The sequence below is a fragment of the Thunnus thynnus genome, chromosome 12, assembly GCF_963924715.1.
Source record: "Thunnus thynnus chromosome 12, fThuThy2.1, whole genome shotgun sequence".
NCBI classification, from domain to species: Eukaryota; Metazoa; Chordata; class Actinopteri; order Scombriformes; family Scombridae; genus Thunnus; species Thunnus thynnus.
The window spans coordinates 6,442,131-6,470,025 of NC_089528.1; the positions used below are offsets into that span (position 1 = coordinate 6,442,131).

The 27,895-nt window shown below is 40.0% G+C and overlaps 1 protein-coding gene across 5 annotated transcripts in view; it reads right to left on the reverse strand.

The window, feature by feature from the left end:
* The window catches only part of ctnnd2b (catenin (cadherin-associated protein), delta 2b), a 177,663-nt gene that overhangs the window by 71,147 nt on the left and 78,621 nt on the right, over nt 1-27,895 (reverse strand). For all 5 annotated transcript variants that reach the window (XM_067604991.1, XM_067604989.1, XM_067604988.1 and 2 more), the window contains exons 4-8: nt 12,985-13,019; nt 10,142-10,258; nt 2,961-3,112; nt 2,526-2,699; nt 304-449 (exon numbers count right to left, since the gene is read on the reverse strand). In XM_067604991.1, the coding sequence (XP_067461092.1) occupies nt 304-449; nt 2,526-2,699; nt 2,961-3,112; nt 10,142-10,258; nt 12,985-13,019 (624 nt within the window). The remainder of the gene's footprint in view (nt 1-303; nt 450-2,525; nt 2,700-2,960; nt 3,113-10,141; nt 10,259-12,984; nt 13,020-27,895) is intronic.

Consider the following 27,895-nt stretch of genomic DNA (forward strand, 5'->3'; position numbering starts at 1 on the left):
TCTTCCTATTGAGGCAGGCTGAGGCATAATAAAAAGGATGATGTAAAACTATCTTTAAAGTATAAGTACTGGAATCTAACATGGCTAATACAAGCAGGGAGTGTTTGTAGCTACAAAGTGTTTTTCAAAGCCAGAAATCGAAGCACCAGGTGAAGTAATTGTTGAGTCACTGGTATTGATCAACAACGGTATCAACTTCCTGCAGATATATTCCTCTGTGCAATGAGGCAGGTAAAACTCTTACGTAATGTGCTCTCTATGAGGCTGTATTAAATCAAGTGGTCAGACTGAAATTGAACCAACCTGTAGGACTTGGCGAGTCGGCTGGGTGACTGTTTGGGCGAGGACACCCTCTGTAGTGTGGCGTAGCTGGGCATGTCTGAGGAGGCTGATCCCAGGCGCTGCAGCTTGGTAGGAGATCCCACCGCCTGCAGAGGAGAGCTCACACGCTGGAATAGAGGAGGTATACTTCATTAAAGTGCAATGTCACTCACTTTTAAAAGTCATCTACTCTTCTTATTCATGTCATTATTTGTAGAGAGATGAACAACTCCCCCTGGAGCTGTAAACTAAAGACCAGAAACTCTTATCTGCAATAATATCCTGATGAAGAATAATAAGACCAAACATGACTCAGAACTTTTATGACCTAATGAAGTTGAAATGTGACTGCAAGCAATGGGTCGCCAAATGTTCCTTCAGACTTATAAACAAGCATTTTCATTTTGTCCCAAATGAGGAAATAACTTCATGGTAAATGGTACAATGTTAAACACTCCATTAATTTGGATGAGACTGGTCAGGATGTGCTGAAGTGAGGATGCTGCCAATTTCTGACACACTGGAACAGTGCTGGTAAATCTGTTTAAATGAATTCAAAGACGCGATTAACATGGTGCTCTTAGAATCCTAATTTCTAAGCCTGGAGAATGAATTCATCACAGTGTGGCACAAGAAGCAACAAAAGACTAAATCATCACCTGAGAGGCCCCGATTTAGTACAAGTTTGCTGCATTGTGGCTGCCCTGTTGGCGCACCCCACAGGGAGATCTGCCTGTAAACCCAATAGTCCCATTGTAATGATCCCAAGAAAGATGCAGGATAAGCTATTTCTTAAATTGCTGACATGATAGCAGTAATGTCAATGAAATAAATGGCAGCCACAGTTTGCACCCAACATCCGCTCAGATTTAACTAATACTTTGGCGGTGAAGTTGTCGACTGAGTTAAGTGGTGTAACCTTCTGCAAGTAAAGACTAGCACATCTGGAGGTGAGTTAACTTCATTAGGTCAGATGGTAGAGGTGGGTATACAATTGATTACACTAATACCTTGCAGGATTTGTTTTCAGTTAATACTCAAAAAGTGATATGTAATTTGATAAGAGATGAGGTGGACTGTTAGCCTTTGGCTAAATAAACAAGCTAATTAAAGATGTGTTTATGTTTCTTTCATTAGATGATTTTCCTGGTTTAGCCTTGCCTGCTATGCAGCATTTGCAGTGTTTGCTGGTAGGAAGTTCTATGATCTGAGATATACCAGTGGGCCAATAATGGTGTTACATGAATTTTCTTTTAAACCCAGATGACAAACTAAAAGCAAACAAAAAAGTTTAGAGATATTGCACCTTTGCAAGTTGGGGCACTGACAAGCATTTGTAGGAGTTTCTTCAAGGAAAATTCCAAGGAAAATCGACCAAATGTTCATCGCCTGTAGGCTTGAAAGGTGGCTCCAAAAATATTATAGTTGTTTGCAGAAATGGCTGCTATAGTTAGCTTGGATTCACTGCAGTTAAGGGCTGGTCACACCAGAAGTTAACACAGCAAAGTTCATCCACGTCTCCTTGCAAAATAGTTGGTGCAAGTGGCTTGGTCATGATGATACAAAATCACAAGGCTAAATGATGAACTGCTCCAGCTGGTGAGCTAACGGCTACCATGCTAGTAAGCCGCAAGCATAGCTAGCTAGCTGTGATTTGCCACAATGTTTTGCCACTCTAAATGTGGTTGTGAACAATCCTTTACAATGTATTACAGTGGTGACCCAGAGTCAAAAAATGTGTCAAAATGTAACCACTCCCACAGCATTATCCAATTCTCAGCCATTGATCTGTATTTTAAGTTTGTGCCAAACTAAATATACTACTATTATGTCATGCAAATGACTCCTCATAGCTCCAAAGCTTTACTGGAAGTGACACTTTTAGTGATTAATTGACAAACTGACAATGGCTTGGAACACACAGTATAGCATATGAATCAACAGCAGAATAGTGGATTGTGCTGCAAGATGGTTTGAGAAGTTTTCATGGATGCTTGCTCTGAATAAATTGGTTACCGTTGGAATCCTTTGTGTCTGATGTAAATCCAAGCAAACTACAGCTGAGGCAACAATGTTTTCAGAGCAACATTGCAAGGTGTTCAGGCAGTGTTAAGGATTACACCAATAGTGTAGTGAGGAGGCTGGGAAAAGCATCCGTCAGATGGCAACTGAAGCATTACAGTAATGTATTCAGGGATTTATACCTGTGCAGGCAAAGTGGCACAGGAGTAATACATGGATGGTCCGACAGGTGCAGATCCGCCCTCAGTGGGCATGTGGAAGGCGCTGCCATGGGCTTGCTGGGCAAATGAGTCTCTCTGGGACTGAGAAGGAGAGTCTGTCCCCACTAACTGGGCAGCTGCACGGCTGGATGTCACCTAGAAAGGAGAGGAGTGTGGAGAAACATGAGAGAGGTAAGGGAGAGAGAAAAAACATGTCAAGCAACAAGTGAGGAGAGGGAGAAAGGGATGAAGGGAGATAGGGAGGGGAGGGGGAGAGAGGAGAGAGGTAGAGGAGAAACAGGAAGGTAGGGGGAGAGGGGGTGATGAGAACGGGACAGGAGAGAGGGAGGATGAATAAGCAGAAGGGTAAAGGAAGATGGAAATTAAGCCTGCTGATGAATTTACATGTGTGTGTACCTGGTTGTAGCTATGAACAGCCCCTCCAACGTGCCCACTGCGGCCCGTGACTGATTCGCCAAGTGCCAGCCCTTGGTTACTATGGTAACCAGAAGCTGCATAGGCATCCTGGTTGTTGAGCTGCAAAGCACTTTGAGACAGAAGTCCTTGTCCTGATGGGCAAAAGGAGAAAAAAAAGAAGAATTAAGGAAGTATAAATATATCAATACATTCAATACATTCTATGAGAGAGAAGAGACAAGAGAGATGTAATGTGAGGTCACGCAGTTGGGGAGTCATAGTTTGAAGCAAACTTTTGAACATTTTCAAAAGCCACCATACGACTTAGTTTCACTCCTGTCAAGTTGCTTTTATGTTAGTGTTTTCAGACGACTTTTACTTTTGTAACTGTCTGTCTTTGTGTAAAGATTTATTCTTTTCATGGCCTTGAAGGTGTTTTGTAACACAGTTCATGTCCCACATGTTATACAATGTACTTCTTTTTCATGGGAAAAGAGTGAATGGGAATATAACAAATATGACTGTAACAGACCTTGAACTGAGGAAGAGAAGAAAAAAAAAAAGAAAAGAGAGGAGAAGGGAAGAGAAGATTGAAAGCTAGAATAAAATATAATAGAATTCCTTGTCCTCTCTTTCAGACACCCATTTGCTTTTTACCCACTATGTTATTCCAGCCTCTCGCCACTCTTTTCCTCTCATGCTCTGTGACCCTTAAATCTCACTCTGCTCCTGACCTCCATTTAAAACACACTCTTCCTCTGTCTTTTTCACTCTCCCTGCCTCTATCACTTCCTTTATTGCTGTCTCCTACCTGTCGTTCTTTCTCCTCTCCATATTTCTCTGTATAATTCAACAGGAGCAGTTCAAAGTGTAGTTGAGCTACAGGAATAGTCCGACCTTTTGAGAAATGCACTTATTCACTTTCTTGCCAAGAGTTAGATGAGAAGGTTGATACCATTCAGTTCAAGAAAACACCTACCGAAGCTCTAAAGCTCACTCATTAACATGTTGCATTTTTCTTTTTCTTTAATCCATATAAAAACACACCAGTATTTTTAGCAGAGAAATGAGTGGATATGCTTGAAAAGGCAAAGTGATCAGCGCAGAACTTTGACATGAAAACTTACACTCCTCACTGTTTTCTCTGTTAGCGAACGATAATGCTAGTAGTAGTAATCAAGCCTGTGGCACCACTTATTTCACGACACTATGCAAATAAATTTTGCTGTACCACTTTCTGATGTGACTAAACATGTAGGGGGAGTTGGGAATGAAAATGAGCTTTGGCCACAACAATCGTTTTACCCCGTGTAAAGGGTCTTACTGAGAGATAGCCGAAGCAGGATCTGGAATGCCTCACAATGTCCTGATAAAAAGGACTAGTTTGTTCTTTTTGCTGTCTCTTGCCTAGTTTGACAACTTGTACGATGTGCTGACCCACAGAAACAAAGAGCACACATCTGTTCACAACTGTTAACATGTTGGATGATGAAAGTCTTTCTCTGGAGCCTCCATTCAACTATGTACAGAGAGTTGTGAAAGATGGCAAGCTGCTCAGGGTCCAATCTGTAGTCTGCCATGTCTCTCAGCCAGGGATTTATGACTCATCTAATGTGTTTTTAAAAAAATATTGTGTAGTCTGATTCTGGTAATAGACATCCAGTAAAGTTAGGTTAGGTTAGACTCATTCTTCAAAATACTACATAACATAACTACACAGAGACATATAGCAGGTTTTCATGTGTTTGTCTGGGTAAGTGAGAAATAAAGAAATATCCAACAAAACCCAAAATATTCTGTAAAGATGGATCATTGTCCTTCCCCCCCCCCCCTCATTTTGTGAAGCATTATCAATGGTTCATTTTAGTCACTGGCTCATTACCCATCATCTACACTTTGCTATGTCATCTGTTAACTGTTGTAAAAAGTGTGAGAATCACTGACATACTGCTGTGCAACACCTTCCAGCGGAGCTGCTTCTGTTACCACATCTCTCATGGTTCCACTTCTATATTCAGGCTGTCATCCAAAATCTACCAAAGATCATTCGGCCAGACTCCAGCTGGCCAAGCTTACAGTGAGCTACCATTGAACTAGCAGCTGGTCAGCCATCAAGTCGGTCAGTTAGCAGCCGATAGTAACTTTTCAGTTAATCAATCAGACTCTCTGTAACGTTAAATGGACTCTTTTCTAAGCAAATATCTTAGGATGATGCCTCAGTACTACCTCTAACTTTTATGCCAGCAGTCAATTTGAGAGAGTGGATGTCATTTATTTTCTCTGAGTACATTATGTTAGTTTGTCATCAAACTCTGCAAATGTTCATGTCTCACTTCGTGGTAGGAAAACTGTAACATATAATCTATGGCTGACACTGTAACTGATTAACAGTAGGTTTGCAGAGTGTGATGATACACACATGGTACACCCACAGCATAATGAGATAAATGCTTCATTGCTAATTTTACATACAGTCTCATTCATGTTTCTGAGGTATTTACAGTCTTGTGATTTGCACATGGATCACTTCATTTATAGCATAAACATGCAAACATGCACATGCTGTAACTAATATCGTGAGCACAAACATGCTATATGTGAAAGACAGAATATATGAAACACAATGAATGCAGGCAACAGTGACAAAGCATTTACAGAATGTTTTGTAGACTGTAAAGCCTGCATTTGCCTGGAAGGACCATAAAGTTTGAAGTGAATTTAATTGAATCATTTGAGGAGGACGGGAAGGGCGCGAGGTACTTGTGCAAGAGCCAAAACTCTCCCACCCCTCTTATTAAAGTCCTGTTAAATTTTTTGATGTACCCTTGATTAATTCACTTTTGGTGATGATAGCAATGATGTGCCTCATCAACGGCTTTAATTACAGACATAAAACTCTTTTTTTTAATCCAAAATTTTGGTCAAAACATAATGTCCCCCACTAGCATTTTGGTGCAGTAATGCATGAATACAGCAATAGCACTCCTGCCACTTTTACAACTGCTACATCAGTTTGCCTTTCTGGCAAACAACTCACTGCATTGGAAAATATCTTTACTGCATTATAAAGGCTCTAAATAGACCTATAAATTCCTAGCGTTCAAGATTCAACTCTCAAAGGAGTTCTTGAGCTGTCCTTCATCAACAGTGCCTGTCCCTTTAATCTCTACTGATCTCCCTTTTTGCCAGCAGTCTGAGAATCAAACCAAGAACGGCAGATTAGACAAGAAGAAACTCTGCCTGTTTGTGATTATTAAACAAGAGAGAAAGGAAATCATGGTGTGCCAGCGGTCAATATCCACTGCACGGGACAGATAAAGTCAGCAGCTAACGGCAAATGGAGTCACTCTGGATAAGCGTGTTGGAAAATAAAGCTGGACCAAAGTGAAAAGTCACTTTAGAGTACAGCTCCTGTAGGCAGTTTAGCTGGTGATTCTGCATTATTTAAAATGTGATATTAAGCTAAGGGTGCTGGGAGAGTTTACTAGGTCAAGGCTTCAATGTCCAATATAGGCTCATCTTGGGTGAGTACACACATACATACGTACATAATGGCAATGGAAGAATTTGTACTCCAGGCCTGTTTCAGATTCAGATTCACTCACTCTCGCACACATGCGCACAAACCCAGATGTTTGTGTACGAAGCCAAAGGATGTTTTGAACAGTTTTTGTTTGCCACTTTAGGTGTGTTTCATATGGGTAGTGGAGCCTTTAGGGAAGCAAAGGGCCTCATAAATACATTATCACTCAGATGGCAAACACTGAAGGCTCCACTGAATCCATCTGAGCTGAGTGAGTGAGGGAAAGTGTGTGTGTGTGTGTAGGAAGAGGTAGGGGTGTATTAGTGTATTAGAAGGTAGGTAATGGGGTGCCATAAGAAGGTCTCTGCCCGTGAATTTTAATACCTTTCAGAGTTGGGTGAATGCACGCACACACACATACTTGCCTCTGTCCTTCCCTGTGATATCATGCATGGACACACACCATTTCTATGTAGTTGTGTACTGCTCTGGCTCATTCATTCATCTCTTTTTCTGTCAAGTACACACACAAAAAGTTGAGTGGCTTTTCTTCCGCATCGTGACCAGCGTTCTCTATTGACACATTTTAATATTTCATCAGTTGTCTATTTTTAGATACCCATCGGAGGCATGTGCAGTCTGGAACACACACACATGCACACACACACACACACACACACACACACACACATAAATATACACAGCTGTGTGCACAGTCCCAAATATCCACGTTCATCATGGTCACACATACACACAGATTAACATGCACACTGGCGAGCATCACTAGCATGAGGCAGCATGACGCATGAAGACACAGTGTACTTTGCTGCTGTGTCGCACTAATCTGTTCAGCAGCTTGAGTAAAGCAGTGGATTCTGCTGCTTTGTGTGTTTCGCAGGTGTTTGAGTATGTATCTTGTCATGTGCACCGTATGTGTGTAAAATGCTTTTTTAGATGCGTGTATGCGTTTTCCTGACTGTTAAATAACGTCCACATGCTCGTGTGCCAGATGGAAAATTTAAACAGACTGTTTTTTTGGGTTTTTTTTTTAAAAAAACACAATGAAACAAATGCCAGTTGAGCGGCCGCTGGCAGATGGTGGCAGATTTACCACTCAAATATATTAGTAAGTTCTGAGACCAAAAAGCATGCCTCTCTTTTCTAGCCATCATGCCACTATTTTGCCTGCTGAACTGTTGCTAGCGGATTTTATCAGCTGTAGCTAGCAAGCTAATTAAGCTAACACCATGACCTGGTTTAAAACACTGCGGGGCTGCCAACTCTCACGCATTGACCGTTAGAGTGACGTACTTTTCACAGACTCTCGTTTCGTAAGGTTACAGAAATTGTCTGACGTAGCCCTCCCAATTCTAGGGAGGCTGAAGGCGTTTTTCAAGCTGTTCGACCATCCAACAAGTAGTTCCATTGAAGTATACTGGCGCCATAAACCATACGTCTGGCAAATGTCACTATCTCAGCTTGAGTTGGTTGGTGTGGCTGGACTGTAAACTTCCCCAAATCCAATAGAGCAGACAGAGCTGCTAATGTTTCCCTAAACTCTGATAGCATCAAAGACTTCCACACTGTGGGGAAATACTATAGTGGATGTGCTAGTCCTGAATAGGTCTGTTTTGTCAGTTACCTGTAATCTGCTTGGTTACCATTTTACAGTAGGTAGTAGCCTAATCTATTTAGCTGGATATGCTAACAATTGCAGCTTATGTTACAGCAGATAAACGCACAGTTTAATACATTCCTTACACTTTTGCTCTTGTATTTTTGGTTTTTGGAAAAGAGACGCCACCCTCCAAACTCTCTCTCAAACAAACTCCTACTAGAGCCAACATATGGAGAAATTCAAACAGCTTGACAGGCCTGCCGTGTCTAGTTACGGTTGCTATGCTTTAATTGGACAGTCACTGTTTTGGTCAGACTCTCTACATTGCTTCTTTTCTCTCTCACCCACTCTGTCTCTTGCTCACATCTCTGTCTCTCTTCTTCCGTCTGTCTCTTGCTTGCATGTTTGTTCTTTTTTTTTTTTTTTTTTTGGTGGTTTTCTGGACTAGCCGGTTGGTCGGTTACATAACTATTATTTAAACATCAAATATATCAAACAAAATTACATTCCTAGTTTTGTATGCATATGTGTGTCTCTGTGCACGTGCAAGTACATGTGTATAAACAGACTACGCATGTTTCCCTGTATGCTTTCCTGTGTATTTCTCCATGCCTCAGTGTGTGATTAGGCCTATTTATGCACGCATGCTTGTCTATGTGTGCACATTTATGCCTTTATGTGCTTGTGCTGTATACTTTCATGCACATGTGTGAGTGTGTTTCCCCTCTGCTCTGTGAACAGCAGGCCAGCTGACACCTCAGCAAGGATGGATTAGCATATCAAACTACTGGCACGACTCTGCATGTCTCCTGACAGCTACCTCACTCCCTTGGGGTCGACTATATAAAAGACATGGGTATCATCCCCGTGACCAAATGAAAAATGATGAGAGTGAAGCAGAGAGGCACAGGGAGTTGTTCAGGATCTCACTGAGAGCTCTTAGAAAACAACTGCTTTGCACTCTGGAATTAAAGGACGACTCCATCTGGGTTTTTTTCCGGGTTGTTCAAATGGAAACGCCCACTCAGCTGTTAGCAAATAGCAGTGATGTGGGTTAGAGCACTGATGCCCCCACAAAATATAATGAACCTGCACTTTAAAGCAACTAAACAACACCAGTAACAACACCAGTTGCTGTGTAAAGAGGCAACATGCTAAAATGTTAGCATAACTTTATATTTTGATAATATGTTAATAACTCAATTAATTGGTTGTTGGTGATTACACACAAAATTAACAACATACACAAAATTGTGATACGTTTTGCTACTGTACTGCTGACTTACAGTAGTGATTTAGAAAATATTCAGCTTATGACAGCTGTTTCATTTGCTCTCTACATGTTCAGTGTCTGAATCCAGACAGAAACATCCTCTCAAACCAGAGGATAAAGAACCTGAGATTGTATATGTTTGGAATAAATGAAAGTACTGAATAGTTAGCATGAGCAGGAACAGTAACCATGGGCAAACAGACAAAGTGACCCTCAGAAAATGAAATATTATCAATAGAAAATCCAAGGAAAGATGCAATCATCCTGGACATACTGACTGACAAGTGACCTAGTTCTTAGGGATTACCACTCTTATACTATACTTAAAATCATTTTATTTTTTCAAGTAGCACTTTAAGAGAAAATGGTTAAATCTGATGAAAGGCAAAATCTTTTTCTGCATTCAGGTAGAACATGCCAATTAGAACAAGTACTTCAGTTAAAAAAAATATCTCACAGACTTGATTAAATTAAAGTAGTGCTAAAAAAACAGAACCCAATTGTCCTCTTTTTACCATTTATTCAAGGAAAGACTACACACACTCCTTTCAAAGCCATGTTACTCCCTATAGTGTTATAACTACAGCAGGCTGGTTCTGTGAACTGCATTTAGCTTGGTGAATTCACACACATTCAACAGGTTAATCAGCCAGAAACTGGACACCAGCTCTGCAGGTTGTCGGCTGTCTCAGCAATGAAAATACAAAGAGAAATAATTTTCTCATTCTGCTTAAAAAAATCCCTCCTAATCATAACATTAGCCTTACTATCTCCTGTAGAGGTGTCCTGCGAGTCCAAGATGCCTGATTCCTGGAGCGATCTGATACAGGAGTCCACCAACTCCAGGCCTGTCGTCAGTTCCTCCTCTATGTCCTTCTGTCCATCTGCATGGGCAGAAACACACAAAATGGGAAATGAATGGATATCAGTGGAGAGAAAGACACAGCCTCTTTTTCTGCTACCTCCAGACTGCTCCTCCATACTAATGTCAGAATTAACTCACTGGGGGGCCTTGGGCAAAAATGAGCTAATGTCCACCACTGACCCCTTATTCCTCCTGCAGTCCATCCATTATGTACCCATTCACCTTCAAGTACCAAAATGTACAGTGCACACACAGCAGACTACACATGGCAGCTTAATTATATTTTGCCTGGAGCTCCAGATACCAACCAGGGCTTCTACACTAGAATACTACCTAGCTCTAGGTTTGCAATATGCCAAATTAATTTGTGGTAATTGGATAAAACACACATTTTTCAGGAACCTTGTAAATGCTATATAAACTAAAATTGAAACAAAAATTTAAAAAGTATATGCTGAAAGAAAAGCAGGGCAAAGCTAACTGTGCTAACTGTATCCATGGCAACATTGTACTTCCAAGCTCAGCTTTTAAGCCAACATAGTCAATAAGTGCTTAAAGTGCTCAGAATACATTCACTTAATATGGATAATAACAACACATTTAATTTATTTGAAAGCGGGCAAAAGCTCTGAAACAAGTAAGTAGATCTTGAATAGAGATTCTTATGTCAGCTGCTGTTTTCAAGGTCATGTAGGAATTGTCAAGCTCAATTTACATCTTTTTACATCAACCAAAGAAAAAAGAAAAAAACCATGATGAGAACACTTGTGGAAAATATCTAAATATTATATATGGAAAAAGTATGACAAAACCCATCAACCCATGTACTTTTTTTGTTTGTGCAACTAATGCATTTTCAACAATACTACAGCTTACAATATCCTATCAACGCATTTTTTTATATCCCGGGAACACTGACATTCTCTTCTGTTCATTCATATACACAACACACAGTTTGTGGTGTGTTAAAAATATGTGGACATACAGACAAAAAGAAAAAAAATCTCATGCATACTTTTTTTTACACTTCTTTCATAAAAAATGTACCATAACATAAATACACTGACAAACAAATAGATGTCATTTCTGAGTTCTCTGTCTTATTTTTAACATACCAATATATGTTATGCTAGCTAAGATTTCATGACAAAGCCATAGGCCTATAAATAAGGACAGATGAGTGAGCAAAACTGCCAAAGGTTTTGTTAAAACTATTTGTTAAACTATGTGGTTACAGTTACTGCCTCAAGGCCCTCATCATTTCATTTATATTGTGGTTTAGTGGCACACATTCCCAAACGTATGACACAGTGACTGACACACTGAACCTGGGGCTTTCTAGGCCCCTGGAGGTCTGAAGCCCCATGCTGTTGCCTGCTTTGCCCGGTTGGTAACCCAACCATGGCCACATATTACCATATAAACATGTTTCTTTTGACCCACTCTTGTTTATACTTCAACATCTAAAAAAATTTTATTTTCTAAGTTCAAATTCTTATTCAGCGGCTGATTTGCAACTGAAAAAGAGGCTACACTCACATCTCATCACAGAGTAGTATGTAAGGGTAAACCCTGGGTCAAGGGTAAAAACCTAACTGATAATCCAGCAACAAATCTTGTGGGATTGAGGTCTATGAGGCGCTGCCTTGTAGTTAGATACCCGGCCGTTTGTCTGTCAGAGAAAGGCTGATAACATGCCCAGTGTCTTCAATTTGGAGAGGGCTGCCAAGGGGGATAAAACCTTACAAATGAGTCTTAGGAGAAACATTAATCTCTTATCAAGAGAGAGAGAGAAAGGGTTATAGTAGAGGCCTTAGTGAGTGGATTTAGGTGTCCAATTTTATTGACTTCAACTGACGCAATTGCAGACTGATGATGCTATTGGTGAAACATTTCAGTACCGTCAGCAGCATTACAGTGGATTTACTCTCAGCCTCACGCAAGACAAAACTCATTTTTAAACCTGTTTGATCCAGAAGTGATGGGTTTTAATGGTACATTAATGGTTCTTTTTCATGACAGAGTATTAAATTTAGTCTTTCTTTCAGCACAGCAGATGGATAAAGACAACAGGAAACACTTTAAAAGCCTTGAGTATGAATCGTTTTGACCGCAAACCTTTGGGCTTCCTTGTGTTAGTCAGCTCTTTGTTGGCAGAGGTCACCAACCTTGCACTCTATTAATCAATCTACTCTTGACACTGCATACCCCTCAACATGACTGACAAAGACAGAGAGAGAGAGAGACCCAAGTGTCATGAATGGTTGGTGTTTTTCTCAACTAAAATGCCGTCAAAGAAGTTGTCAAGCCCAGAGAGGTGTCTTAATTTGACTTTCAAATTTTCTAAAGGCCTCACACTCATTGATTCTTGCTGTCCTTTATGGAAAGCACTTCCCATCTGGCTCTCCAAACAGGTTAAACTAAATGCTGAGAATTATTTGCAAATGCTTTTTTGACCTTTACTCAGCTGTCAGAAGGGGCAATGCATGGTTTGGAAGTTTGAGAGAAAAGAGTTTTATGTTTCAACAAGCCTTCTTCTGTGCAGAGAGAGTTTGATTGGTAATTTTCACTGCAGCAGCCACCATAGTTGTTGTACAGGACTGAATCAATATATTGTAAATGCGCGATGGGGGAATTTTACAATGGCTACCAATGTAATAGGCACAGTCAGCAATGTACTGCGCTGGAATGCAAACAATAGAAGACTAGACGAAATGTATGAGAGCATTTAAGAAGAAATATTACCTTGGTTGTTCCAGCGAAATTTCTCATCTGCTGAGCTGCAAGAGATAAACAACAGAAAGCAAACAGGGTTAGAAATATGAGCAAAAAACACATTTTACAACAAGTTTTGTTTTGTTTGTTGTTCCCCCATCTTGCCAGTCTTGGACTGTAACAATATTGTCATTAGCCTCGCATGCCTTAAACCATCTTTTTCCGATCAATCTCCACCTTACAGTATTGTCTGATAAAACTGTGAAAAAGTGGTTTGAAGAGTTTAATATCACAGTGTAGCTGACAGATGAGAAACTGTAGCGTACTTCGGTTTGGGAAAATTCTCTAGGACCTTGGGTAACATCAGACCCAATGTGATACACTAAAAGATACTTTGTTGTCAGGCTAAAAACAAGGCTGTTTTTGCTGTTTCTTTTGGAGAAACAAGGATTTCTTCCAACAGCGTTATCCTTATCTTGTCACAGAAAACATTTCAAGGAGCACAAAGGGATTTGAGATAAAAATGTTTCTAAAAGAGAAGTGAGAGGCTGCTTAGAAAGAGAGAACATTAGGGTAAATTGGGCTGGAGAAGTGTCTTAACTCTGGGAATATGACAGTGTACTAAAACAGACGAGAAAGCACAAAGAAAAATATTCCACACACACACACGAGTTGATAGAAGGTGTAGATGGGCCCCTTCAGTTTTTTTTGCTTCTAATTCTCCTTAAATTATATATATATATAGATTCAGTATTGCAGGTGATTGTTTTTTGTCAGCTACGTTATCACCCAAATTAGTATCTTATAACTTATTGAGTAATTTAGAAACAGAGCAAGTATTTGATTCATGTTTCACATGCCTTAGATAGACGCCTACTGTAGATGTTGTTCCTTGTCAGACAGAGTGTAGTTAAAGATTAGTATTATTCTTACTGAGTCCACTCATATGAAAACACTGTATAAGGCCTTGGGAGTCAGGATCATGCCGTGTGGCATTCTGGGTATTTCAAGGTCTGTCATCATTGTCTGCAACTCGCAATTGTCTACACATAGGTATGGGTTGGAGGGCATTAGGGAGGCAACAGGTAGTGAATATCCACATGATCAAACAGCACTTTGAAGATGGGTATTGGTTTAAGTAACTGAGATTTATGTTATACTTGTAATGCCAAATTTTCAAGCATACACTAAAAATAAAAGTATGAACTGCATAAAGTGTTAAACAAATTGCCCTTAGCACTAAACTGCTAGATTTTTAAAGGAAGTTTTGTGGCTTAGTGCCTCTATAACAAAGGGGAGTATGGGTGTTGCTGTTTGTACATGTTTATGAGTTGTAAAATCTATATAAATACGTAATTAATTCAATTTTGCCTTTGGTCAGAGAATTTTATCAGAATAATAAATCAGTTACATGCACTTTGATTGGACAGTGAATCATATTCACAAGCATACCCAAATTTGAATTCTGCTTTATCTTGGCAGCTAATAAGTCCAGTCCCCAGAGGACTCAAAGTTATACAGCAATATCTATGTAAAGTTCGCTAATATTAGCTAATATTAGTCATCATAAGCTACTGGTTATACCAGAGCAAGTAAGGCTATAGAAACGAAACCCCTGATTATATTGAATCAAGCAAGGGTTAGTTTTATTGCTTTCATTTGTAACAGGGAGATTGTATAGTTTCCTCTTTCAAAAGTTACATAAGCCCCTTCCACACATGCACTACAACCCTGAAATGCCCGAATCATTTGAACCAGACATTAAACGGACTTTACCCGGCCACCTCCCTACTACAAAGTCATGTGTAAGTCACACATGACACCCATGTGTGAATGCAGCAGGTCATTTTCCGGAGAATTCCAGAAAATGAGCAAGTGGGCATGTTGATGATGTTTCTATCAAGCGGCTGCTACTGGATAAATGCAGTGCTTATTACGATGTTAACAGTGAGTCCATGTCAGCAAGATTTAATATAACCCTAAAGACTGGAATACTATGCACTGCAAAGAAAGACTCTTCTCTATCCCTAGAAATGTGCTGTCCATCTTTTAGGTTGTGCTTTATCTTAGTTCATCTCGACTGGCTGAGGCTACTCACAGGAAATTCAATACTGCAGATCATTCCAAACAAGCTAACATTAGCATTATCCTGCTACAAGCTGTATAATGACACAAGTTGACCACAGGCACAGTCCAGAACAGATAATTATCTGCCAACAAGTATGGTACAAGCACAGGTCAGTGCAGAATGACTTTACATGATGACACACTCCCAGGCTCTAAACACAATAATCATACACTCGAAATAGTTTGTGACACAGAGAATAAACGCATCAAGTTGTGTTCAGTGCTCCTCTGATGAGCATGGACTTGAACTGAGATTTCCTGGGAAGTGACGCATCCACTTTTGGGGCCTTTTGACAAACAGCCTAAAGTAGATCGTGTGCTGCATTTGAATGCATCTCATAAGTTGGCACTACTGAAAGGTTGGTTACATGCATTGCCTGTGAGCCCAAGAAGTGGACTACAAGAAAATAAATGATGTTGGAGCGCTGAGGCTCTTCATATGAGATAAACATGCTCCAATCCAGTAAATGAAAAAAGATTTTAAAAATTCCAGCAGAATAAATGTCATTATTGGCCTAACAGTAAAACCCATGATGAAGCTTTTTTTTATTTTAAAGGAATAACTGACATTCTGGGAAATGAAGATGATTAATACGACTCTTATGTCTGTATGCTAAATATGAAGTTATTGCCAGCAAGTGGTTAGCTCAGTTTAGACTGTAAGCAGGGGGAAACAGTTAACCTTGCTCTGTCTAAAGTTTAAAAAATCTGCCAACCACCAAGTTTTAAGTGCACTAATTAAAACATTATATCTTGTTTGCTTAACCTGTACACAAACAGAAATGTTAAAGAAACAAGTTGGGGTTTCACGGGCAGATTTTTAAAAACTTTGGACAGAACAGGGCTAGCTGTTAGCTCCCACACTTTATGCTAGACTAAACTAATAGCCTGCTGGTTTTAGTTTTTTTATTTAGTGCACAGACATGACAGTGGTACTGTTCTTCTCATCTTGGCACGAATACGTCTGTTACCCAAAATATAAAACTATTCCTTAAAGCTCTTTGCTGAAAAAACAGCTATGATACATGACCAATGACTATCAGGTAGCAAAATTCTCTCTTGTCAATATACTGCATGATTAAAAATATTGTAGCATTTTGGTATGAAATCCTCTTTATCTGTAACCTAAAGCCTCCATATATAAACCTAGCAATGAATGCTTTTCACTCCCTGCGGACACAGAACAGATGCTATTAAATCATCCCATTGATTACCAACATTCTGTCTGTATGTGTGTGTGTTTGTGTGTGTGTGTGTGTGTGTGTGTGTCTGACGGATTGTGAAGGGTTGCCAAGCGGTACATGTTAATGGGACCCTCTGTCAGCAAAGCAGATTCCTCATTTATCAGGCGTTATTATACCAAACAATACACCCCCACACGTGTGTGTACACACACACACAAACATACATTCACACACTACAGCACACATTTGTTACACAAAGAAGGAGCACACAAACGCAGAAAGAGATTGAACCCTGGTGTCTTGGAGGATGGAGTGTGTTTATATCAGATGAACACCTTGGATGGAGCACTATGATGAGGATTATTATCACTAGTCTGAGTTCAAACAGCCAATACTGATGACTGAGGCTGAGTCAATGTTTTCTTAAAGGGCAGACTGGCCTGCACATTCTTTTCCTGCATTTACCGGTGTCAAAACTTTGCCTTGCTACTCTTGAAAAATCCCAAGTAGAGGGAAATGTGTGTTATTTACCAGTGCCCTGGATGTGATGTAAGTAAGGCTAAGATCAATCTGAGTGCTCACATAGAAACCTCACTGCAAACTGTGAGGAAAGAGGCCAAGTGGTGTTATCATCAAGTGGTTACATCGGCAGAGGCTAGAGCTGGAATATAGAGTAATCCTGCAAGCTTTACATTTATAAAATATAGGACTTTGTTCATATTATCAGGAGGATCGAAACACACCAGAGTAGACAGACCAGGACCAGATAATTGTAGAGAGAGAAGAGAAGAAAAGAGAAGGGAAAAAATGAGAGAAGACCACAGAAGACAAGAACAGAATTGGATTAGGATATAACAGAATAGAGGAGAATAGGCTAAACGAGACTACACTAGAGGAGAACAATCCTTAATCCAACACAACTGAATTGGATTGTGAGTCAGAGTCAGGCTGTGATCACAAAAAGCTCAGATTTCTTCTCTTGTATCTGGCATTCAGCTCTAAGAAGGTCAGCCTTTTGCTTTAAATCTATTAATTAGTCAATTAATCAATCATGTACACTGACAGAGAATTAATCACCACCAATTTTGATATTCAATTAATATCAGTCTTGTTTGTCATGTAACCAGACTGGAAGTCACTAGCAGCTCTTTGAGGCTGTAGGCTACTTGCTTTGAGCTGAATGCTAAACTCAGCATGCTAACATGCTCACCATGACAATGCTAACATGCTGATGTGTGGCAGGTATAATGTTTACCATGTTGACCATTACCATGCTTAAACATGCATTCTCTCTATGAAAAAATGACCCAACTTCTCACTTGATTTATTACCTCAGTAAAGAGTTTCCTAATGAATTTATAGTCTTGATCACTAGTTTTAAGTCTTCTTCAATATAGCATGATGTTCATTTTGTAAATTATCTTCCTATTTAATTTAAACTTGACAATAAAGCAGGGTATGCTTTAGGGCATGGCTATGTCGTGATTGACAAGTCGCTACTACAGCAAGAACGTCGGTTAGGTAACGTAACCATGGTGTAACCCCAGATTCACAGAGTATAGGCATAGCTGTAACTATAGCTATTTCAGTGTGTTTTCAGATCATGAAAGTTAAATGTAACATTTTGATGGCCTAAAAAAGTCTTGTTCAGCATTTGGCTGTACTAAAATACCCTCTAAGAAGTCAAATGAGTGTTTTAATGGTTTTAAGCTTGTTTTTCACTAGTGAAAATTAGCATTATCATTATCACAGTTCACCATAGACTGTAAATGCACCGTGCTAACCGAGCTAGCAGCTAGCATTAGGGTTAGCTTCACCCTCTTGTCCAAATATGGTCACTCCAAGATGGTGACGGTCAAAAACTTGTGGCTTCAAAACAGGAGTCCACAAAGCAATGGGTGAAGTCACAGTGGCTATGTCCATTATTTTTTTTACAGTCTATGGGAATCACCAAAGTCATTAGGATTCATCCTCTGGGGACCATGAATGTCGGCCTCACTAGTCACACTGTTAATATTTGCTGGTTCCAGCTTTTCACATATGAGAACTTGCTGCTTTTCTGTGTTTTATATTATTGTATGATGAATATATTTACTGTTAGACAAACAAAACAAGCAATTTGAAGACATCACTTAGGCCTCTTGGAAATGGTGATGTGGTTTTTCATTCATTTGGTGGTTTTAGCATTGATTCTCCAACTTTAAAAATAAAGGGTGACTTGCACTACTACCCTCCTCTTCTCCTTTTTCTCTCCACCTCCTCTCTGCCCACGCAAGCCGCCCCCCCTCCTCCTCCTCCTCCAGGCCACCAGGTATATCTAATCAGACCTCAGTATCTGAAACAGCTCATTGACCTCTTGGCCCAGGAAACACAGAGAGTTAGTGTTTTTTCCCATTGAATCTCCACAGTGCATCAATGCGATGTGACAGTATAATTAGTGGACCGAGAGAGAGTTAATTGACATCGTGATCAACTCGCCCGCTGCAGGTCGCACTACGACACAGCACTTCATCACCACTAATAATATAATGCTGTGTGCATGTGTGCAGGTGTGAGTGTGGCTTAGTTTGTGTGTATACAAGATGGCACATGGGTCTTGTGTGCACTGTGTTCAGAGCTCAAACATTTCAGAGTAGCTGGAGACCACGACAGCGCTTCAGATATGGAAAAAACAACCTGAATATATTATTTTGTATTCATTCTCTTCTGCTTGCTGGAGACCATGACAGCGCTGCAGATATGGAAAAAGCAACCTGAATTTATTATTTTGTATTCATTCTCTCCTGCTTTTGCTATGCACAAAATCCAAACATATCAAGGACTGTTTGTTTACTACATGTAAAAGACAGCATGGCTCCATGACAATACTGGATTATCTCAAAATGCCTCCAGCAAAGATTGACCTTGCCAAATTGAAATAGGATGATAATTTTAGAGCAACCTCTGTCAACTTTTTAGTGTGAAAGTCAAACTGAGAGACAGGGACCTCTCAATTAAGTTTTTTTGTGGCCACAATCCTTTAATGTTGGGTATCAGATACTTACATTTACCTAAATGACACGGCTACCCAGTGCACGCTCAAGCTACAACTGCTGGCACATTATTTTACCAGTGCTACCTGTGCTGTGACCATCATGCCACAGAAAAACAATAAAAATAGTTATTAGTTGATGCAGTGACAGCAGTTGTGTTTCTCTATCTTGTTCAGTTGCCCACCAACAGAAACAGAAAAATGAGAGCAACTTAATTGTGAGTTCAGCTGTATTGAAATAGAGTATAAAGGTGTTCAGGAGGGGACAGAACAGAGATTTAAGCATCTGTGACTCAGCACTGTGCTGTGGTCCACATTTTTGTAGTTTGCCAATCAAAATAGAACAAAGAAGATGAGATCACGAAACCGGAAGAATACAAACATTCGAGGGTGAAGAAGAAGGGTAATTAAATGAAGACACCAGTGAGAATGTCTAACTGGAGAGATGACAAGATGCGGGAACTTCTGTCGGTAAGGGCCAACACTGAAATAGTCAGACAAATTCAAGGGGCAGCAAGAGACTCCGTTGTTCATGACCAAATTACAAATCAGTTACATGACAGTGTATACTTTTTGTGTCATGTCCTGCCTCCTGCTCGCTACTCTACCCAGGTGCCACCCTCTCCTAAACCAAATTGAGTATTTCCACTAGGTGAGAACACAATGTCCTGATGTGTGCCACATGTCTGAAAGGGCAACTCCGGACAACGTCTGGACCTGATTCTCCAGACATTTTCTAAAGTTCATATGAGAAAATGGCTTTAGTGTGGACAGAGACGGAAACTACCTGAAAATGGTTGCAAAAGCAAAGAGCAAAAGACAAAAAATCCTTGATAGGTGTGTTTTGCTAACCTTTACTGGCTCACCTAATAGAAATTGCCCAGAAAGAGATTGTCAGCAGCAGCTTATAGTTAAAATAGCAACACTCTTTTGCAGGACAGCATAGGTCCCTGAAGCTCTACCAAGCAAAGGTGTCTAAAATAAAACCTAATGCTACTTAACAAAAATTGAGCCCATTACACTGTATGACACATTGTCTCACACTTACCGCTGCTATTTTTGGACCATAATACAAATCTTTACAAGCAAGATGTTAAGATGAGGGTACATTTGGAGCTATAATTCAAATCAAGTAAATTGCAAGTTAGGTAAAAGCTCTCGATTGGGATACTTGAGCCCAGTTATGACTATTTTAGTTAAAAGCAGCACTTAATAAAGCTGTCATTTTCGGTCGAATAAAAGGGCAGATGGGAACCATAATGCTCTGTAATTTCAAATAATGATCAACTCCTGTTGTACATTCTGACCTGATATTTTCAACTGCTCTAAAGAGTGCATATGGGCTATTTGGTGCTATTCCTAGAGGAAAATCAGTACAAACCACTACTCTCTGATCACCTCATTTCACTAACTGGTTTGCTACATGAAGGGACTGGAAAAAAGAAAGAATAAAAAAAGGTTAGAGAGAGGGACATAGGGAATATGATTCACAAACAGCGAGAGAGAGAGAACAAAAGAGATACATAGAGAGGTAGAAAGTGAAAGTGGGAATATAATACAAAGAGAGAGGGAGGGATAACAGATGAGAGACAGAGAGGGAAACACAGGAGAGTCAGAATATGACAGACAGAGAGAGAAAGAGAAGAGAGCTCTGCTAAATCCAATGAGGGGAGCTTAAAAGAGCGAATGCCAGAGATAGCAATGAAAATCCTGTAATTTTATCCACCCAATAAACACATTCTGAACCCAGTTCATATAATCCATCTATTTTCATGCCTTGCATATTATCTGTTATCTGTGCTGACCACAATGGCCAGTCCTCTTGTAGACAGAGCTGTTAGATAATAGTGCCACCCATAAAGGAAAAAAAACCCAGAATGAAAGCAAAGGCTTTTTAGCTCTTGAAAACTATCAAACAATAATGCTGCCATTGCTTATGTCGACACTAATTTAGATTCAGAAGCTAAAGCCACTGTGTGGTTGTTAATTTACTCAGGACCACTTTACAGATTTTACAAAAAAGGGACATGAACCCAAAGGCTTTTATAATAAAAACAAAGTGGATGACTTCTGCAGATGCAGGTCTTATTTGCTGCATACATTTCATGTGGACATTAATCATGGGTTGTCAGCTTCAATACTCATAGTTACCTTTAGCTGGGAGGATCCTACTTTATTCACATCTCACACAATTTGATCCACACTCTCATCACAATTCCTGACGCTGCACTTTTGAAAAGCTTATAGTCATGTAAATAAAGTTTAAATTAGCATAAAAATGTTTTATATGCTCAATAGTTTTTGGCTGGCTTTGTTATTCCCAAAAGTCTCATTGATATTCATTCCCTTCATTTCTTTGACCATCAATCACTGCTGCTTGACTTTGCTTCATACATACATAGATAACACTCTGATGGTAATATTAATTTGTAACGCAAAATGAGGTAGATTGTGATGCTACACAAAAGGAAAAGGATAGACATGAATAAATAAGTGGAGAAACATAATTAAAGCAGATGCTTCCATACATCCGCTGCTATGGCCTTTTATTGTTATTGTTTGTTTTACCTTTCATTTGTCACTCATCCATATATCCGTAAGGATTAGAAACCTTTCTTTAGCATGACAAATATTACACCTCGCCAAGTATGTGTTGGAGGACTTAACACCAATTTAATTTTTAAATGAGTTTGTTGTCTAGCTTACGTTTTTACTTTTGCTAAGTGTCACTTAACAGAAAAAAAATCTATTGATCATTTATGTATGAATTAGTTTTTTTGGACACTATTGGAGGCAGAACTCAACAAGCGGAAAATTATACACATGCTAATGCAGCTAACCTGTTAGCAAACAATTGCCTGTTTGCATATCCAGAAAACATGGAGCACATTAGCATTCATCTGACAAATGTAAGTCAAATATTCACTCTGTTTTTAGCTCTGTTTTGGTCTCTTCTGAACAACTTCTGAGGAATATAGTTGAGTCTTGAACTGCGAAATGCTCTTCTGTGTTCACCAGCTAGTCGCTAACTTTGTCTGTCTGCTATTGTTGCTGGGAAGGTAAGGTATGGTGGGTTTATCAGAGCGTTTTAACTTAAAACACATTCCTGCTGCTTCTTGAAATGAGATTGAAGAAAACAGTAAGACTGAACCATACAATACATTTGTCGGCTGTAAATCCAAAAAATTAGCTTAAACTGTTCAGTACAAGTGACCACTTTCAAAGTACACTTAATGATTTGACCCATTGTACATGCAAAATATTTTTAGGTGTAGCTTTAAACATATAGACCAGGGCCTGTTTCCTAAGAGCATTTCTACAAACGATCAGCCTTAAGATGCTTTGGAAAACGAGGCTCAGATACAGCAGTTCAGTTCATCTTTATATAACAGTGTGTATCAGTTACATAACTTTATATAACTGATACACACTGCAAAAGTAGTTGTAATGAGCAACACTACTTATCATATTTCATTCCTTGCAGTTAATGCTTGTTGATGCTTTCATTCAAGCCACCTTACAGCAAAGCAAAGACGTTTTAGCAGGAATGACCTTGGTGGGAATCTGTGTTATTGCCATGCTCAATCCAAGTGTTAGTCACCTTCAGTGTGCCTCCCAATGTCTATTACTTTCTTCATTACTGAACATCAGACTGCTCACATAACCTTTGCTGCCGGGCCCATTCCCACAGTTACAAGCTAATATTCCATGATTATTTAGTATCCAAGTGTTCAATTTATGAATTCCCACATGTACTGTAGGCTATATGACATATTACATGTACAATAACACAGATAAGCCAAAATCCTGTTTAGGAGAAACCTGAATATGATAGCTAGGGAGCTGATAACAGCAAGAATGCTGAGATGTGTAAACTCTGTTGCTATGGTAATATCTGCGGTATTCTGTTTCTACAAGCGCAGATGGACAAACATGAACAAGATATGATCCCAAATATGACCTTAACTCGGGCAAGGGGTGATGTTATGAATACTACAAGTAAACACACTCAGTACTGTGAACTAGCAGAAAGCCAGTCTGCCACAGAGAGCAGTGTGTAAATATCACAACTTTTTTCTTGCAATGGAAACAACAGGAGTGTGGCTGTGAAAAGCTGCAGAAAAACTGCCATATAATGCAACACAAGACAAGCAAGCTGAAATTACTTCAAAGAGACCCATAATTCACTGGCTGATCCCAGTGGGAGCAGTGACTATACCGCATGGCTTGGCTGTAAACCACATAAACAATAAGTCATGCAGTTGATATTGGGCCGCTTCAAATGCTCTGAAATGATAGCAACCTTTTATCTAATTCTCAATCCTACAAACTTCCACAGAAAATCTCAAATGACTGGATGTTTAGTGGTTGATGTGACCCATTCCTTCACAGATTTTGTCAAGCTAATGTAAAATCCCTCGCTAGAAAAAACTAGAGTTTTACTCTTTAGGTGATTTCAGATGGTGAATGTTTACCAAAGAAACCAAGCCAAGAAAAACAATGCGGGAGCTAAATTTGCAGAGTAGCTTTGCGACAAAGAGACTACACAATTTGTCCCTGGTACACTTTGATGTATTTCTTTCTGTACTTGTCATTTGTTTGTTTTTAGCCAGTGTAACATCTATATTTGTAGTCTTGCTTTCGCATAATTTCCTGGGTTTCTGCCTCTTATCACCTTCCTTGATGCTTTGGCATAAGCTTCCTCACATCCTTGAAAAATACACCTTTTCACCAACAGTGAACAAACTGATTTTATCAATAAAAAAACTGTCTTCTAGCAACATTAGCTTCAAAGTTTGAGTATCTTTTTTACTTTGGCCAGTGAGCAAGGTTTATATTACTGAACTAAACTTGCTATATTACTTATTTCATATTAGGCTACTAGCCAATTCAATTTACTTTAACTTATCCCTAAATCCACTTTTTCCAGTTTGTCTTTTTAAGTTAGTAAATTATATGTACATATCAAATTATTTTGGTTCCAATTTACAGTATTCATTTCCAGAGAAAATCAGGTAATGTAAATTAAAAACAAACCAACAGAAAAAACCCAGACCCCTCATTCCATTTTCACTCCATGCCTCCAGTCGGCCAGCTTAACAAGACATGACAAACAGAAATCAAACTCGGTGTGGAGAGTTTGGAATTGTCAAGAGATCCAAAGCATGAAGCCTACAATAGCAGGGGTAGTGCTGGAGTGCAGTGGTAAAATATGTGTTTGAATTAAATTAAATCCATACCACTCGGATATATCCTCTTATGATGTTATTCTCCGTTGCCTGAGCCACATTTTCTAAAGCCTTGCTAACATTTGCTAGTCAAACAACTACAGCTCTGGACCACCATCTCGGCTGTCAGTGAAGGTGAGAGACAATCTTTTACTTCAAATGACTATTCAATTGCAAATGTTTCGTCACTTGCAGCACTGGAGTCACTGCTCTCTGGATCTGACATTTTTTGAATGTCTAAAGGGGCCATGTTGAAGCTAAAACAGGTGTAAAGTAGCTCTTTAAAATACAATCCACTTTATTAAGCTATGAAATGAGATTAGAGCAGGGTCATAGCAGCTGGATGGTACAGATTGCTGATAGGGACTGGATGTAATTGGTAGCCTCTGTGGTGGAGCTAATGTTGTAAGTCAATAGATGCAGAAGTGGCAGCTTGCTGTCTTAAAGTATAGATAAAACAATGCAGTAAGAACGTATTATAGCACAGAAATCCAGTAGTGAAGTCAGACTTCCAGTCATTCTCTCAAGTAGCTGATTTGCTTGGAGACATAAACGAGTCCATGTGGAGCATGTGATATTAAAGGTGAACCTTGAACAACACTTATACTCCTGGGAGCTTGATACTGTAGCTGTACTGAAACACACCGTAGACCTTAAGAGAATAAAGATGAACACACGTGGCAAAGCTATATGCTGAGTCTAGGGATGCAGCTATTATTGAAATGTGACGGTAGCGCGAATTTCCTGCTGCAATAGGTGGCAGTCAGATAGCCAATCAGCCAGCCAGGGGAAAAGCCCAGGCAGATCCCAGGACGGCTATTGTGGACCTTTAATTACAGTCTGAGCTGGAAGATGGAGGACCCCAGTGCGCTCTGTAACTACGTGCTTTATCTTGCCCGGTCACCTGAGTTTTACCTAATTACGCATTATGTTGGAACAATAGCTAACTGCTGCTGCTTTGTCCAGGCACTATCTAGTTCAGCTGTATCTCATATCTCAAGAGACGAGAGAATTCAACGGGTTGAAAATGTCAACAGCCTCGGGAGACGGTTGAACATCGCTGTTCAGAGAGGGGCCACAGGCTGCATAATGCATGGCAAGATGGCGTAATGAGAAGGGAGATGATCTTTCAATGAAATGTTCAAGCCTTTGTGCCAGTAGACATCTGCCTTGCTGGAGTGTCCTTGAGCAAGACCCTGAATCCCAAGACCCTGACCTCTGAACTCACCGTGTATGTGGAAAGCAAAGGGACTTTCACTACAAGAGGCACTTAACTCCTGTCTTGTCATTAGATTTGACCAAAAAGTGAACTCAGCTTTCTTTTGAGACTGTCCTCACCAGAAAAAAACAACAGTACTGGTTGTTGGTCAAACACTTATGTTCATGTTTTCCTGACAAGGGCCTCCTGTTGCTGAGTGAATAATGAAAAGAATAGCAGATGTAGGGGGTCGATGTTAAAGCAATGCAGGGCCTTCAGGGAGGTGGTTGGGGTTGACAGTTGAGTATAAAACCTCTATGACTCACACCAGAGACTGCTGTATGCTTCCTGTCTCCAGCCAACAGTCAATCTTGGTTTCTTTTAACCATGACCATAATCTTTCATAGTTTTAATTGCCTAACCTTAACCATAGAGGTGGCAGATAAGGGAAAGGTGATTTGAATAACTTTCGTAACAGTCATATGTGACAACGCTTATCTGGGTACTTTTGAAAAAATTAAATTTACTTTGATGATAAATTGCCAATACAACTTTCCCTGAGTTTGTTTTTAGCAGAGAGAATGCACAGCAGAGTAAGTCTATGGCTTGAGAGGTGTTCTGTTGTTACGTCTGTACTTTACATTTCTGTCTGTTAGCACCAATGTCACCAAGTCAGATTTCTTGAGCACGTTGAGCAGGTCTGTTAGAGTACATACAGTCTCACTGAGGTAAAAGAGAAGCAGAGAACTGCACTATAACAATTCAACCTTGTGTAGTTGCAAATGCAAATAAAATAATGCTGATTTCCAGCAGTGCTGCAGCAGATTGCAATCACCAAAGGAAATAACAGTAACTGAATGCAGAGCTCTGTGCCTGGCTGCGGCCGATAATATTTTTAGTGAAATTCCATTCGTTTTTAATAAAAAGCTCAGCGTGAGCTGCCAAACTGGAGCTAGGACAGTGAAGGTGAGGGGAGATATCAGTCTCGTCTGGGTCTGATGTACAGGAATTCAGGCGAGGTGGAGTAGTGCTTCATTTTCCTCCCCTCTGCCATCAGGAGAGAGGGAGAAACACGAGACCCTTTGAAGCGAGTGATTAAAGCGCAGCAGGATGAGGTGCAGCTCGCCATCTCTGTTACATCGTCCACATGCTCCAAACAAATGGTTGGGGAGAGAGAGAGAGGCAAGGAGAGACAGAGGGGGAGAGAGAAGCAGAAGTCTCCTGTGACCCACTAAATTGGTCAGATTGACTTCCTAGTCTGCCAGCGTGGGAGGCGGCCATTTTGACTCGGGGCCAGAAGTTAAATGAGAGGCGAGGACGAGGACATGTTGGTTCTCTGTGTGAGACCAGCCAGTCTTTCCAGAACCATTCTGCGAATTGCCCAGAGACAGATATCGTCACTGGAAGTATCTGTAGACATATTTCTCGTGGCAGATAAATAAACCACGTGCTAAAACTGCCGATCAGTCAGGATTTCTCATGAAGAGATGTATAAAGAAAAGTTTCTTGACAAATGTGATGTCAGAAATGATTGGCTGTGATACAGCTCTCTCATGGTGCCGTACGGGAGTTTAAGCTGTCCTTCGAACGGAATGAAAAACGAGCTTTTTGCATGACTACAAAGAATCTCAGAGAGCAGCGCTTCAGGACTTCACAGACTAGCATGTTCAGTCATCTTTTTCAGCTGAGCAGCGTACAAACAAAAGCTGATGTGTGTTCTCCGCATCTCCTCCCCTCCTATTCCAGTTATCAAGGGCCGAAATATTGAGCCTGTCAAGAGCTATAAATAAGTGCGACTGTCAATAGACAAAACCTCCCATTGGGATAACTGCTCAGGGGCCATTTATTAAAAAGACAGCAGTGCTTTTCGTCCTGCGGGAATTGAGGTTTTGTCTTATACCGGGCAGAGTATTTCAACTCTGTTACAAATCATTCATGTAACAAATTCTGACATACTCTAATCAGCTGGGTTTAGAAGCAAAAAGCCTACTTTAAGGAAGAAAAATGCTTCCCAACCTGCTGCAACAAGGGACACAATTTTACATTTCTGCTGGGAATTTGTGTCCCCGATGCTATAGAGCTGCTGCCCAGACAAGTTCCCCTCGAAAACTGATCCGTGACACAGCCTTGGTGCCAAAACACTGTGTATAGCCCAACTGTTAGGGCTTTAGGA